Source organism: Podarcis filfolensis, assembly GCF_964270895.1.
Source record: "Podarcis filfolensis genome assembly, chromosome: 3".
Lineage (NCBI taxonomy): Eukaryota > Metazoa > Chordata > Lepidosauria > Squamata > Lacertidae > Podarcis > Podarcis filfolensis.
The window spans coordinates 117,694,898-117,710,740 of NC_139606.1; the positions used below are offsets into that span (position 1 = coordinate 117,694,898).

Below are 15,843 nucleotides of genomic sequence, written 5' to 3' on the forward strand. Positions count from 1 at the left end.
TGCTGAGTGACAGCCTCCGTCAGTATCAGAAGACCACCGAATCTGTGTTCGCTGGAGTATCCAGGGCCCTGGCTAGGTTACAGCGATGGTGAGAGAGGTGATTGCGTGTTGCAGAGGTTTGAAGCCCGAGAGAACTGTGTCATTGGGGTTTAGATCCTGGTCAGCACAAGCACAGTTCCTCTGTGGCTGCGTTTGGATGTAACACTAAACCGTGGTTGAGCGTTGCATGAACTTTGGCTCCCTGCTCCCTTGCTTTTCTTCCTCTGGCATGGCTGCAAGTGGGACTCCCCTGAAGGTGGAGAGGGTAGGCTGTGAGCCCAGTGCATGCATTTGTAGCACCACTGCTCTGGCCTCCTTTAGGAGGGGAGGGTGGGATACAAATTTAGGGAGTAACTGAATCAGAAGCAACAAATCACAGTTCTGTGTGTTGCACTGGAATGTCAAGGTGCACAACAGGGAAAAGGAGCCTTTTTCACCCTTCTGGGTGACTTTCTGGGGGCCGCTTAGTGGTGGCGATTGGGGCCAGAGGCAAAGGTGGTCAGAGCGACGAGTGTAAATTCGATCTTCCCTTAGCGCACTGTTCCTTAACCTTGAGTCCTCAGCTGTTGTTGGACTACAACTCCCATCATCCCTGACCTGCTAGAAAGGGATGATGGGAGTTGTAGTCCAACAGCAGCAGGGAGGGGGGACCCAAGTTTGAGAAACACTGGCTTAGTGTGCATGAGCACACAGACACAAATTCCTCTGTTCAGTCAGTGCCAGTATCAGAGTTCAAGGACACATTCCTCAAGGAAGGGTGCAAGCCATGTCCCTTGAGGGGGGGAGGAGTAGGGTGCCCCACGTGCCAGAATGGGAGCCCCAGAGCATGGGCAGGCAAACTAAGGCCCGGGGGCCGGATCCGGCCCAATCGCCTTCTAAATCCGGCCAGCGGACGGTCCGGGAATCAGCATGTTTTTACATGAGTAGAATGTGTGCTTTTATTTAAAATGCATCTCTGGGTTATTTGTGGGGCATAGGAATTCGTTCATTTTTATTTATTTTTTAAATATAGTCCAGCCACCTACAAGGTCTGAGGGACAGTGGACCGGCCCACTGCTGAAAAAGTTTGCTGACCCCTGAGGTTTCCCCAACCACGCTGTAAAAGGTGCCTTATCTGAACTGCCAGTTTTCAGCCGGGCGGTTTAGGATGGAGAGGAATGAAATTACTTGTCCTTCCACGGGGCCACCTCCTCTCCTCTGTGTTTGTTCTGGTGTTTAATTATACTGTGTGCACTAGATTCCCTGCTTGAACCAACGAACCTGTTTACACAAGATGGTTAACTCCCTTTCCCGCACAACTCCTGTTTCTGTCGCTTGCATCTGATGTTTCTGGGCTGTGTCGACTTTGTGTTGTATGCCTCTGAAACAGGAAGGGGACCGACGCGTACCTGAATATGAGCTGAAAGGTGAAAAGCTGGAGTCTTCTTAGGCTTACCGTATTTTTTGCTCCATAAGATGCGCTTTTTTCTTCCTAAAAAGTAAGGGGAAATGTCTGTGCGTCTTATGGAGCGAAGTCCCTGGATCCGAATTGCCCAGGGGTGAAAAGCAGATTATGCTTTTTTTCTTGAAAGAGGGAAGTGGGTGTTGAAACAAAGCCGCTAATCACCAAGCGATCGGGGAGGGAGATAAGGGAGCTAGAGATAAAGGAGGCTGCCGGGGGGGGGGGGAGGTAAAAGCCCATGGATCCTCAGGATTTTTGCCTTGGGTCACCCCAAATTCACCATCAGATCACATAGCATGTCCATGGCTACAGCCTGCACCAAAAACACACACACATCCACTGTTTTGTGGGGCCACAGTGGCGCAAAAACGTGGTTACAGAGCACGGATCTACATGGATTCTCCGGATTTTTGCACTGGGCTACCCCAAACTCACCGTCAAATCACATGTCTGTGGCCACAGTATGAACCACAAAAATCATACATCCACTGTTTCATTCAGAATATTTTTTTCCTGTTTTCCTCCTCTAAAAACTAGGTGTGTCTTATGGAGTGAAAAATACGGTAATTATGATTGGAATTGTAGAATCATAGAATGGTGGAGTTGGAATGGGCCCTCCAGGGTCATCTAGTCCAACCCCCTGCAGTGCTGGAATCTCAACTAGTTCATCCATGCCAAGTGGCCATCCAGTCTTAAGGTCATTTTAAAACCATCCTTCTTAAGGTCCAGAGTGCATGTCCGACTACACCCCGCTTTCCCTTGCTTCTGTATCACGAAACCCAAGAGGACATGATCACTTCCTGCCAAGTTTCCGAGTACTTTCCCTTCGTCGATCAATTTCTCCCTGTTGTTGAGGACCAGGTTCAGGACAGATGATTTCCTTGTTGCTTCTTCCGCCTTCTGGCAAATGAAATTGTCATCGAGGTCGATGGAGGAATTTGCTGGACTTTACATTCTTGGCAGGGTTTGAGTCTCAGCAAATATCAGGAAGTCTCCCGTGACTGCTATCTCTCTCCTTTTTGAACGTTCGTTAATCTGCTTCTAAACAAAGTGGCAGCCTTCAATTACCTTTTTCTTTTTGAAGACCAGGAAGGTTTTTTAACACAGTTTGTTTTATTGGCTTTGAGTGCCCTTGTAAAGTAACTTGCACGGCAGGAGAAATGAAATCTTGGAAAACTGTGCAATGGGGAAGCAAACACATGCCTGTGTAGGTTGTCTCAGCTTGCTTAAAAATAGAGCAGTGCCTTATAAAAGCTTTGCAACAACATCGGGATTCCTGAAAGTCTCTTGCACTTGTGAGGCAATTATGCCCATTTTGAGAGAAACTTCTGTAGCTTTAGAGTCCACATGTCTGTTCCTATCAGTAAGAGCTGTTCGACAGTGGAATTGGTCTCCCTCAGAAGGTTTAGACAAAGGTTGGATGTCCACCTGTCCAGGATTCTTCAGCTGCGATTCCTGCATTTCAGGATGGCTTAGAGATCCTGTGTGAGTGTCTGGAGGCGGTTGGAGGATGGATGGCAGCTAACGGATTGAGGTTGAACCCTGACAATACAGAAGTACTGTTCTTGGGGGACAGGGGGCGGGCTAGTGTGGGGGACTCCCTGGTCCTGAATGGGGTAACTGTGCCCCTGAAGGACCAGGTGCGCAGCCTGGGAGTCATTTTGGACTCACAGCTGTCCATGGAGGCGCAGGTCAATTCTATGTCCAGGGCGGCTGTTTATCAGCTCCATCTGATACGCAGGATGAGCCCCTACCTGCCTGCAGACTGTCTCACCAGAGTGGTGCATGCTCTGGTTATCTCCCGCTTGGACTACTGTAATGTGCTGTATGTGGGGCTACCTTTGAAGGTGACTCGGAAACTGCAACTAATCCAGAATGTGGCAGCTAGACTGGTGACTGGGAGTGGCCGCCGAGACCACATAACACCGGTCCTGAAGGATCTTCATTGGCTCCCAGTACGTTTCTGAGCACAATTCAAAGTGTTGGTGCTGACCTTGAAAGCCCTAAATGGCCTTGGTCTAGTATATCTGAAGGAGCGTCTCCACCCCCATCGTTCTGCCCGGACGCTGAGGTCCAGCTCCGAGGCCCTTCTGGCAGTTCCCTCATTGCGAGAAGTGAGGTTACACGGAACCAGACAGAGGGCCTTCTTGGTAGTGGCACCCGCCCTGTGGAACGCCCTCCCAGCAGATGTCAAGGCAATAAACAACTATTTTACTTTTAAAAGACAACTGAAGGTGGCCCTGTTTAGGGAAGTTTTTAATGTCTGATGTTGTATTTTTTTTAATATTCAGTTGGAAGCCGCCCAGAGTGGCTGGGAAAAGCCCAGCCAGATGGGTGGGGTATAAATAATAAATTATTATTATATTATTATTCAGGGGGTTGGCCTAGATGCCCTTTGGGGGCCCTCCAACTTTCCAATTTGATGATTCCATCTCTTCCCTCTCCCCCATTTTTGACTACCTTTCTCCTGTGCCTTTAATTCACGGCTGCCCGAAACATTAAAATGGATGAATGGAGCATATTCATAACACAGCAATAATACCTTTTAATTGCTGGGTCGAAAAATTGCTGGGCGAGTTGCCTTTTCATTGCGTGCAATTACTTAGCAGAGGAACGATTAAGCCGAGAGCGAGAAATGACACCTCTTTATTATTTGAAATTTTTGTTTACCCTATCCCAAATACTTAGGGCAGATTCCTCTTTCAGTGGTTTTGACTTCCTCGCCCCCACCCTCCTGCGGCGAGGCAAAATTGGAGCACAATTACCTTATGCCTTTCTGACTCTCCTTACTGCAGAGATCTGGGTGCAAGTATTGTATGTTTCCTGGCAGATGTACCCATGCATAATTAACCAGCTAATTACCGCGGTCTGAAAATTTTATGAAAATTGTAACCCAGACTTTTATTGTAAGGTAGGCTTCGGAAGAGCGTGTCTCTGGCTGAACAGAAGCCAGTTTTCTTCCGTCTTCTCAAACTCACCTTTTTGTCCACGCTTGAAGTTGGAGACCCTCTTCTTAATTCATTTATCATACGTTTCTGTAGTGATTAGGGGATGCAGCGTAAGTCAGGCTATGACCTAGTTGTGCGTCCCACCTCACCTGTTAAAGACCAGTGGCTTAAGTCACGCTGGTGTGGACTCCTCACCCCCTCCCAAATTTCCCTTTAAACCGTTTCAGTCGTACCTTGGATCTCAAACACACTGGCTCCCGAACAAATTGGCTCCCAAACGATCAAAACCCAGAAGTGAGTGTTCGAACAATTTTCGGAAGCCAAACATCCAGCATGGCGTCCTATTGGCTGCAGGACACTTCTGCAGCCAATGGGAAGCCACGCCTTGGTTTTCGAATGGTTCTGTTCGAGAACCAAGCTACAACTGTACTTCAGATAAGTTCAGAGTCACTAGCAACACAATCTTGTAGGTGCCTACTCAGAGTTAAGTCCTGTTGATTTAAATGCGACTTGCTCCCAAGTAAATATCAGCTATATAAACCAGGAGCCAAATGGTTCCTTAAACCAGGGTTCTGGTCACCAAAATGGAATGCCTACATGCCATTTTGGTTTTTTTAAACTTTGAGTCAATCTTTATTGAGTTAAAATGAATACATTTGCCATTACAAGCTTACAACATAAGAAAGAAAATAAAAACATGAAATAATGACAAGTGTATACAAATCAAGGAAAAAAGAAGAAAAAAAACATACGTAATTATGAAATTCCTCAACATTAAGTATGTTGTTAATGCAGAGATTATTCACACAATTAGAAATAAAAAGTGCTGCAAACATTTAAAAAGACTTCCAAGTATTCTCATTGTACTTTATCTGTTATATACATTATACCTGTTTCTTGTGATTTTTCATTATGCCTCAGTTACCTTTTATGAATTTCAAGGATCAGTCTAATTCTGCCAGGAGATTTCTGTTTACACCATAATTCTTTAAGTATTCTTTATATAATCTCCATTCCTTACAGACTCTCTGTTTTGTCTGGCCTCTAACTCTTCCTGTCATCTTTGCCTAGGTGCCATTTTGGGGGCAGACGGCTCAAAATTCATATTTTAAAATATTGCTTTTGGGTTCCTGAAATTCGTTCTGATTGTGCAGATAAAATATCCCGGATAGAATTCTACAGGATGTGTTTGCTAGTGTGTGAAAACAGTCCAGATCCAAAGATCCCCAGGCAGGTACCTCCAGGTGGTGGAGACGTTGGCGCCCGGGCACCTTCATTTGCTTGCAAGTGGCCGATAACTAGGTGCAAAATGCACCTGGCCAATTTTGAATGCTGATACTAAATATAGATTGGGTTGAAGCTTAAGGGAAGCTGTTGGATTCACATCTGCCCAACCAGAATGGCCATTAGCTAAGGATGATGGGAACAGTAGTTGAGAAGAAGAGAAGAAGAAGAGTTTGGATTTGATATCCCACTTTATCACTACCCTAAGGAGTCATTTAGACGTGGGTGGCGCTGTGGGTTAAACCACAGAGCCTAGGACTTGCTGATCAGAAGGTTGGTGGTTCGAATCCCCGCGATGGGGTGAGCTCCCGTTGCTCGGTCCCTGCTCCTGCCAACCTAGCAGTTTGAAAGCACGTCAAAGTGCCAGTAGATAAATAGGTACCGCTCCGGTGGGAAGGTAAACGGCATTTCCGTGCGCTGCTCTGGTTCACCAGAAGCGGCTTAGTCATGCTGGCCACATGACCTGGAAGCTGTACGCCGGCTCCCTCGGCCAATAAAGCGAGATGAGCGCCGCAACCCCAGAGTCGGTCACGACTGGACCTAATGGTCAGGGGTCCCTTTACCTTTAAGGAAACTCAAAGCGGCGAACATTTTCCTTTCCCTTCTTCCCCCTCAACAAACACTCTGTGAGGTGAGTGGGGCTGAGAGACTTCAGAGAAGTGGGACTAGCCCAAGGTCACCCAGCAGCTGCATGTGGAGGAGCGGGGAAGCGAACCCGGTTCCCCAGATTACGAGTCCACCGCTCTTAACCACTACACCACACTGGCTCTCAAAATGGCAACGCAAAACGGGTTGCTCTGCAAGTCTCTGAAACTTCAGGAGCGATCCTTCCAGCCATATTTGTTGACTTTGGGTGCAATCCAAGGGGAATATCTTCCAGCCAAGCTGTGTCAATGAAGGGAAGCTGTACTAGAACAAGAGCACTGTTCTCGCACAGCTTCCCTTCACCCGAATGCGGCTTAGGCGGCAGAAATTTCCAACGCATTGTGCCCCTGGTTGGCGCTTTCTGCGGCTTCTTCCATGCAAGGCTTTCTGTAGTCTCTCCTTTCCCTGCCAGCCGCCATGGAGTCAGTTCAATTTTCACTCAGGCACTTGGAAAACAGCATGTGTTGGTGGGAGAAATGGATTGGAGATGTGGTTGTCTCGTGTTACTTGATTTCCCTAACCGGTGATGCTGCTTTCGAATCTCTCTCTTTTTGGAATGCCAACTGGCATCCGTTTGCTCGAAGCAGCGGGCTTTAATTCCAGAAATCAAGAATAAATAATAATAAACCTCTGTGGGGGAACTGCATCTTCAAGCATTGGCTGCCAGGCCAAATTTGACCCAAATGTTCAGTCTCTGTGGTTTTCAGTCTTGGGAATCCTGAGGCTGGCTGAAGAGTATATGTTTCATGGGAAGACTGGACATCTAGGGAGGGCTTGCAGGATGAGGCTAGAGGCCCATCTAGTCCGGTATCCTCTTCTAACAGCTGCCAACTGGATTCTTGTGGGGAACCCACGAGCAGGATCCGTGCATTAGAGCCTTCTCCTTTCCTGCGGTTTCCAGCAGCTGGTATTCAGAAACATTATTGCCTGCAGATGTCAAGGTCGGGCACAGCCATCGGATAGCCTTCTCTTCCAGGAATTTGTGCAGTTGTCTTTAGCTTGGTAGCCAGGCTGGCAGACTGACCAGATGAAATGCAATCCATCCACCATTTGTGATGAGTGTTCAAAATTTTGCACCTGGCTTTTGACCACTTGTGACCAAGTGAAGATGCTTGGGCGGTGCTGGGATGGCGCCAGACACCCCCACCATCTGGAGATCATTGGATCTTGACTGTTTTCATGCACTATTGCCCCATCCTGTAGAATTCTATCAGCTAGACTGGTGAGTGGGAGCAGCCGCCGAGGCCACATAACACCGGTCTTGAAAGACCTACATTGGCTCCCAGTACGTTTCTGAGCACAATTCAAAGTGTTGGTGCTGACCTTTAAAGCCCTAAACTGCCTCGGTCCCATATACCTAAAGGAGCGTCTCCACCCCCATTGTTCTGCCCAGACGCTGAGGTCCAGCGCCAAGGGCCTTTCTGGCGGTTCCCTCACTGCGAGAAGCAAAGCTACAGGGAACCAGGCAGAGGGCCTTCTCGGTGGTGGCACCTGCCCTGTGGAACGCCCTCCCACCAGATGTCAAATAGAAAAACAACTACCAGACTTTTAGAAGACATCTGAAGGCAGCCCTGTTCAGGGAAGTTTTTAATGTGTGACATTTTAATGTATTTTTAATCTTTGTTGGAAGCCGCCCAGAGTGGCTGGGGAAACCCAGCCAGATGGGCGGGGTACAAATAATAAATTGTTGTTGTTTTGTACAAATAATAAGTCGTTGTTGTTGTTGTTGTTGTTGTTTGTTGTTGTATTTTACTTGCACAACCGGAATGGATTTCAGGTACCAAATTGCTTTTTCTGTGCAGCCTGAGTAGCAGTGGTGAACAACATCATAGTTCATTGTTGTCACTTCTCTTCCCTTAAACCCACCCCACTGCCCTGCTCACAGTTGTGAAGAATATTCCTACGTTATGAATGGTCTGCGTCACTGACTTTTCTTCTTAACCTAGCTCAAGGTTGTCATCTGAACCAGCCAAACGTTTAGCTCATAATCACAGTCAGTCCGTCATTTGAAAAAGAAGACTTTTGAACCGCCTTGCCCCCAGATGGTAACTAGACATTCTGTTTTGGCGACTGCAACCTTGGTTTAAGGAGCCATTTGGCGCCTGGTTTATATATGTGAGATTCTAACACTGGGGTGGTTTTTCGGCATGACATACTTTATAGTGGACTTTTCAGTTTGTGCATGGCAGCAGTCAGGCCAAACTGGCAGAGGGTGTTTGTACCTTAGGAGGTAATCCTGAAACCTCACTTAGTACAAAGAAATTTTGACTAATCTCAGAAGCTCTCCAGCCAACAAACTGATGAAGGCTTTGCCAAGGGGGGAAAGTTCGACAGCATCCATTCTAGTTTCACAGCTGCAGTCTTCTCTTTAAACATACTCATTTTCTGCGCTTCTGTACTTTGTTTAATTTCAATAGTTAAAGGTAAAGGTAAAGGTACCCCTGCCCGTTCGGGCCAGTCTTGCCAGACTCTAGGGTTGTGCGCTCATCTCACTCTATAGGCCGGGAGCCAGCGCTGTCCGCAGACACTTCCGGGTCACGTGGCCAGCGTGACAAGCTGCATCTGGTGAGCCAGCGCAGCACACGGAACGCCGTTTACCTTCCCGCTAGTAAGCGGTCCCTATTTATCTACTTGCACCTGGGGGTGCTTTCAAACTGCTAGGTTGGCAGGCGCTGGGACCGAACGACGGGAGCGCACCCCGCCGCGGGGATTCGAACCGCCGACCATGTGATCGGCAAGTCCTAGGCGCTGAGGCTTTAACCCACAGCGCCACCCGCGTCCCCCATTTCAATAGTATTTCAATAGTACCTGCATGTAATAATGTTCTAGTCTAATCCACGGGACACAGGGGGCGATGCCACATTCTAACAGCGCAATGTACAATGTTGGGCATTGCCACCAACCCTGCTGGTACTTGCCGCAAGTGGAGAGGCAAGGATGGAGTTGGAGGGAATTTCTTGCCCTGTGAAAGGCAGGCCACCCTAGGCTGCAGGATGCCAGCTTGAAATACAGTTATACCTCATGTTGCGTCTGCTTCAGGTTGCGTGTTTTCGTCTTGCATCCCGCAGCAATCTGTCTGTAGGCAGCCAGCGTAGCAGGGTGTCAGTATAGTTTTTGTTTATTCATAAATGGGGTTTGGAGGGTGTCCATATCCCCATCCCTGGCAAACTTAGCCTTTTGCCCCGTGCTTGAAGACATCTGCATCAGAAAAATCTGTTGGGTTTTGCATGCCGCTACGTTGACAATGGGGACGCAAGTGGTGCTGTGGGTTAAACCACAGAGCCTAGGACTTGCCGATCAGAAGGTCGGCGGTTCGAATCCCCGCGATGGAGTGAGCTCCCATTGCTCGGTCCCTGCTCCTGCCAACCTAGCAGTTCGAAAGCACGTCAAAGTGCAAGTAGATAAATAGGTACCGCTCCGGCGGGAAGGTAAACAGTGTTTCTGTGCGCTGCTCTGGTTCACCAGAAGCAGCTTAGTCATGCTGGCCACATGACCCGGAAGCTGTATGCCGGCTCCCTCGGCCCATAAAGTGAGGTGAGTGCCGCAACCCCAGAGTCGGTCACGACTGGACCAAATGGTCAGGGGTCCTTTTACCTTTACGCTGATATTAGGAGCCAGAACTCACCATTGTGGAAAATTGCGCCTCTCTCAAAATTAAAAATGGTTCTCAGGTAATGAACGGCACTTTGGCTTATGTGAGAGGTATTTTGAAATGCATGTTAAGGACTCTTCCTGAAATGAAATAGCTAATTCCAAATGTTTTTTGAATGGCCATATAATTACGGAAGATCAAAGGTACCGAAGAAGTATACCTCACTTACTAGATGTATAGGGACTTGGGGAAAAACCTCAACTTTCTGCATTCTCATCCCAAACCGGCAACCTCCTATGTAGGATCTTCCAGAGTTTCTTCTGACCTTGCTGTGTCCTTTGAATGGAAAGGGGCCGTCATTTCCTGTGTGGACTGATGTCTAGGCTACACCTGTAGCGAATATTTCCCAAGGTGGTGATGGGAATTGGACACCCGTGGCTTTTTCCAAGCATAGCAAGCCGATAATTATCTCGGGATGGAATTTTCTTTCAGTTTCGGTGAAGCGAAAGAATAGCTCCTTTTAGGACCCGTGGTAGCCCCCTCCTCTCCCCCAACCCTTTCCCCTTCCTGAGATATTCCTTATCTACAAATGGCTTTTCTCATGGCCAGGTTACCTTTTAAAGGAACCCAAACCCCTTTCTATCAGAAAGCCTCCTTCGGACGCCAATGCTACGCTCCGTAAGGCAGAGTGGGGTTAGTTCCAGGAATGCAATTTCTTTTTGGGAACCAGCCTCAAGAGGGATCCAAATTCATGAGGACTACCAGCATGCTTCGTAGGTGCTTCGGCATTTGGAAATCTTGGGATTTCCCTCCCCCCCCCATGCCTTTGCAGTAGAACAGTGTGTAGCATGTTCCTCACCTCCTGCATTTGAAAGCTTACAGCCTAGCGACTTAAAAATCCCAATTAGTGACAGATTGGAGGTGGGAGGGAAGGCAATGGTAGATTAACCGCCATAGCAGGTGTGCACTTCAAAGGGACACTCAGAAGTGGAAATAAAACCTATTTGCATTTCCCGGAGAAAACCCAGGGAAAGCGTTATCCTCGGTGCATAGCCTGGTGATTTCAGAAATGTCTCGCCATATTTTCCATCTGCCTCCACACCCTCCTGGCCTGTGGACTGGCTATGTCCCCGAGGCCTTGTCATTCTGAATTTGTCGTCTTGGTGTTTACCTTCAGCGCAGCAGGGAAAGGAAGGGGCACGGACCCACTGGAAAGCTGAAACTGTCACAGTGGCCTTGGTTGGGTGGGAGAGAGGATTAGGAGGCCCTGCTCTGTGGGCGTGATGGGCAAGTGTTGGGGACAGTGACGGAATCCATCCATTTGCTTATTTGATTCCTTTTGTGAATTGCTTCCCATAAAATACACTGAAGTGAGCTCGCAGAATTAATTTACCGCTTTTATGTGTTGGCACCTGTCTGTCTCTTGGGAGACAATGGAGGAAATGTGGAGCAAACACATCCTGTAGAATTCTATCCGGGATATTTTATCTGCACAATGGAGGAGTATACCTTTTTTGGGTGTGAAGTCAAACCGTTGGGAGAGTTGATGGTTGGGTCGGTGACCTGTTTGGGAACCGTGAAAGAAGAAATATTTAATATTTATTTCATTGCATCTTGCCTTTCCCTGCAGAGAACTCCAGGTGGTTCATGTCCAGGTGGTTCATGTGATTCTTCGATGTTTCCACCCCCATTTTATCCTTACAACAAGCCTGCATCTTGATTGTTGTTGTTTAGTCGTTTAGTCATATCCGACTCTGGACCAGAACACGCCAGGCCCTCCTGTTTTCCACTGCCTCCTGCAATTTGGTCAAACTCATGCTGGTAGCTTCGAGAACACTGTCCAACCATCTCGTCCTCTGTCTTCCCCTTCTCCCTGCACCCTCCATCTTTCCCAACATCAGGGTCTTTTCCAGGGGGTCTTCTCTTCTCATGAGGTGGCCAAAGTATTGGAGCCTCAGACCAAAAGGGTGTGATTGACCTAGTGCAGGGGTGCCCAAACTTTTTTCAAAGAGGGCCAGATTTGATGAAGTGAACATGAGTGAGGGCCGACCAAAGTTGTTGACATTTTTTTAGGGTTGAAGTTGTTGAGCTTCTTCAGGGATTTTACCCCAGGAAATAAACTGCCACAGGGGCCGGATTAAACCGACCAGCAGGCCGGATTAGGCCCCCGGAACGAGCTTTGGACATGCCTGACCTAGGGTCATTCGGTGGCATTTGTGGCCTAGCGGGGATTTGAACTCTGGTTTTTCGAGCCCTAGCCTAACCGCTGCCCCGTGTCAGATCTGATCAAATCCACTCCTGTCATTTCCACGAGATTCAGTTCAGTCCATTCCCATGCTGCTCTGTTGATACGGCAGAGCAGGGTTTTTTTAGGGGGAGAGAGGCGGGGATGGGGGTCTCCAGCATGGACACAATTGACTTTGGAGTAACCCCCTCCTGGACCATATCAAGACAGCAAGGTCTTCAAACAATGGGAATGAAATGGAGGCACCTGCTCTGGTTTCTTGTGCAAAGACGTAAACTGGAGTTGGGCACGATCTTCTGCAACAGCCTTCTCTCTAATCCAGCGGTTCTCAACTTGTGGGTCCCCAGATGTTGTTGGACTACAACACCCATCGTCCCTGAGCTCTGGACTTTCTATCTAGGGGTGATGGGAGTTGTAGTTCAACAACATCTGGGGACCCACAGGTTGAGAAAGGCTGCTCTAATCTGTCTTCTGACCAGCCCTCCATACATCTTGAACTATGACCCCGGTTCCTGTGCTTGCTGAGGCTTGATGGGAATTGTAGTCCCAAGCATGTTGTTCTTCTGCATTACACCTGCTGTTAGGCGACAGCCCACCTGGAGGCTCGTAAAAGCCAGAGACTCCCTTGGGAGGTCTTCCTTTCGGTGGCCAACATTGAGCTTTCAAGTGTGATTTTGTTTTTAGCGTGGCTTCGTTAAACCAACCTTCATCTGTGGGAATGGAGCCTCGGGCAGGAGCAGCCGGAAGTTCGTAGAAAATATATTAGGAATAAATTGCATGCATTTTTCGTGGTGGATGTAGAATCACAGAACTGCTCAACCTCCTGCAATGCAGGAACCACCATGTTGCAGTTGTTCTGCAAGAGTCTTACCCAGAAACGCTTAAATTTTCAAGAGTCTTGGTGTGTATGGACTTAGGCTTCTTTTATGCCCGCGTGGCACTGGTGGGGCAGAGGCCTGCTTTGCTGCTTTCTCGCTTGCCTTGGGCCAATATTTGGCTAAGCAGCTGCACGGCAGCCCCTTGCCCCTCTTCCTGCCCGCTGTGCCAGTCTCTGGGGCTCGTTTGCCAGCTGCAATAGCTCCACAAGTCCTTTCCTGGTGGCGTCTCTGTAAAACTGTGGGAACCATGCTGGAACGACCCGGCAGCTTCTGTGGCCAAGTGCGAAGCTGAAGATGAACCCACATGCAGCTGCGACAATGTGGGTGAGCAGTCAGTGTGCCAGGGGGTGGGGGCCAAACAGGACCCAAGAGGCTAAAAATCTGTATGGAAAGATTGATTTTAAAACACATCAGCAGGAGGACCAGTGAATGAACGCCGGCGTATGAAAGACGTTTTCGTCCGATTTGATTCACTATATTTCTGTTTGATTTGCTATGTTTTCCTTCAAATGAATCACAAAGCGGCAAAAGATAAATAGCAGTAACATCCCAGAACATCACAAATGCAGCGTAAATTACACAGAATAGATGGCAAATCATCTGTGAAACGTTTACAAGTCATCATTAAAACAATTGCGGCCTATGAAACTGTTAACAAAACAAAATAAGCCATGCAGCAGAATTACAACAAAAGTCACACAGGAGTCACTGCAGCCTTCTTGATCTGTAAAATAGATATAATAATATCAGAGAGAAATCAAACTTATAGATAGATACATCTTTAACTTGAGGAAGGGAGGAGCACAACGAACGGTATATGCAAGCAATGATTTTTATTAATTTTATGAAAATGAAAATAGGATAGGAATATACAATGGTACCTCGGGTTAAGTACTTAATTCGTTCCGGAGGTCCGTTCTTAACCTGAAACTGTTCTTAACCTGAAGCACCACTTTAGCTAATGGGGTCTCCTGCTGCTGCCGTGCCGCCGGAGCACAATTTCTGTTTTCATCCTGAAGCAAAGTTCTTTAAAAAAAAATTTTTTTTGAATGATTTTATGTTACATCCCATTTTCCCGCAAATTTTTGCTTTGAGTTTCCTCTGAGCTTACTAGTCAATTGAGCCGTCTCCACCAATTCCTGTAATTTGATTTGCCAATCTGTTATCTGAAGCAAAGTTCTTAACCTGAAGCACTATTTCTGGGTTAGCGGAGTCTGTAACCTGAAGCGTATGTAACCCGAGGTACCACTGTACAACTTTTGAACTGCACAGAAGGGCACCGTTGACTGTTCCGATTAATAATTATGACGTGTGTTGTAGGTTATCAAGCAACTAAATAACGGCAGCACAAAACTAGCCTTATCTTTTAACCTGACTTTCAAGCATCTGGGTGAATTGGGAAGCTCAGCATTCCAGCTGCACCACGAAACGCCTCTAATTTTAAGACAGGCTTTTGATGTTCTCTTTCCCTCCCCTCTTTTTTTTGTTTCTTATAGAAATAGACCTGCATACGAAATGTGTGGTGGATGTGGAAGAAAACAAAGTTATCCTTCATCCTGTGAACACGAACCTTTCGAAAGGGGATGCCAGGTACGTCTTTATTTTCTTTAGGAAGGAGAAATGAGAGTGTGAAGGTGCTGATTTAATTGGTTCGCTGCTGGTGCGATTTCTTTTCTTGTGTATTTGTGTGCATAGCTGTCACCGTCCCTTATTTGGCGGGAAACTCCCTTATCCCAGCGCCATGTCCCGCTGCTGTCCCTTATTGATGATGTCCCTTAAATTTCCCGGGTTTCAAAGGAAGCAGCTCCTCTCCCTCCCTCCCTGCCGGCCAGGGAGGAGGGAGGCTCCAACTGTGTTGCTTGGCTGCCTGGCGTGCCCCCCTCCGGCCTCCTCTCACCAGCCTCGGCCCCCGGGAGCCCCTCCCCACCGGGACTGGTGGGAGCCTCGGGCCCTTCCGCCGCCATCCTCCTCCTGAGCGCCTCTGCCTGGGGCCTCCCCTCTGCCCTACGCCGCCGCTCTCGCTAGGACGTACTGTGGCTGCTTCGCCGAAGGACCCAGATGAGATGGGCAGCCTGGCATGGCCTATGAATTGCTGAGGAGCCTTGAGAGGAGAGCGAGGGCAACTATAGAGGAAGCAGTTCAGAGAGAGGAGGAGGAGGCGCGGGCAGGTGTTCCAAGGGCTAACCGTAGAGGGGGAAAGCGGAGGAAGGACCACAAGCGCTTCTCCCATAGATTTGTCGTGGTAGACTAGCATAGATGGTCTGATCTGCGGGTTTACTTCGGGCGCTATTCCCCCCCCTTCCTCCCGCCCCGCCTGATGGAACTGAGAGCTGCAGATGGAGCACGAGAGAAAAGATACAGAACTGCAGCAGCATCTTCGTAGCTTGGACTTCGTTTCGCGCGAAAAGTGGTTGCTGCTTGTAGTTCTTTAATTGCAGTGTTTCATCAGCTGGTGTCTTGAGCAGCAACCTCTGGAAACGAAGGGCTAAAAACCGGCGCTGCTCTCCAAAATTATCTGGTCTCTTTTAACTTCGTATTTCAGCTGGTTGACTAAAATCCCTTATTTTGGCTGCTGGTCCCTTATTTTCAAGGCTGCTGGTCCCTTATTTTCAAATCTGTAAGTTGACAGCTATGTTTGTGTGTGGCAGATACAGGAGACTGGGGTTTTTTTGGGGGGGGGGGTTGCCGGTTGGCGCAGGGAGCTGTTAAATCTGACTTGACTGCTTCCAGCCTAGCAACCCTCCAAACACGTATTTTCGTCATGCTTCGCT

The 15,843-nt window shown here is 48.1% G+C and overlaps 1 protein-coding gene across 7 annotated transcripts in view; it reads left to right on the plus strand.

Moving 5' to 3' along the window:
* KIF13B (kinesin family member 13B) overlaps positions 1–15,843 on the plus strand; it is a 196,976-nt gene that overhangs the window by 7,103 nt on the left and 174,030 nt on the right. For 4 of the 7 annotated variants that reach the window (XR_014545790.1, XR_014545791.1, XR_014545792.1 and 1 more), the window contains exon 2: positions 14,569–14,666. Coding sequence is in view for 3 of the 7 variants with exons in the window: in XM_083604747.1 (XP_083460873.1) it covers positions 14,569–14,666 (98 nt within the window). In the remaining 4 variants the exon portion in view is untranslated. The remainder of the gene's footprint in view (positions 1–14,568; positions 14,667–15,843) is intronic. The other 3 variants (XR_014545793.1, XM_083604745.1, XM_083604746.1) reach the window with 1 other exon arrangement.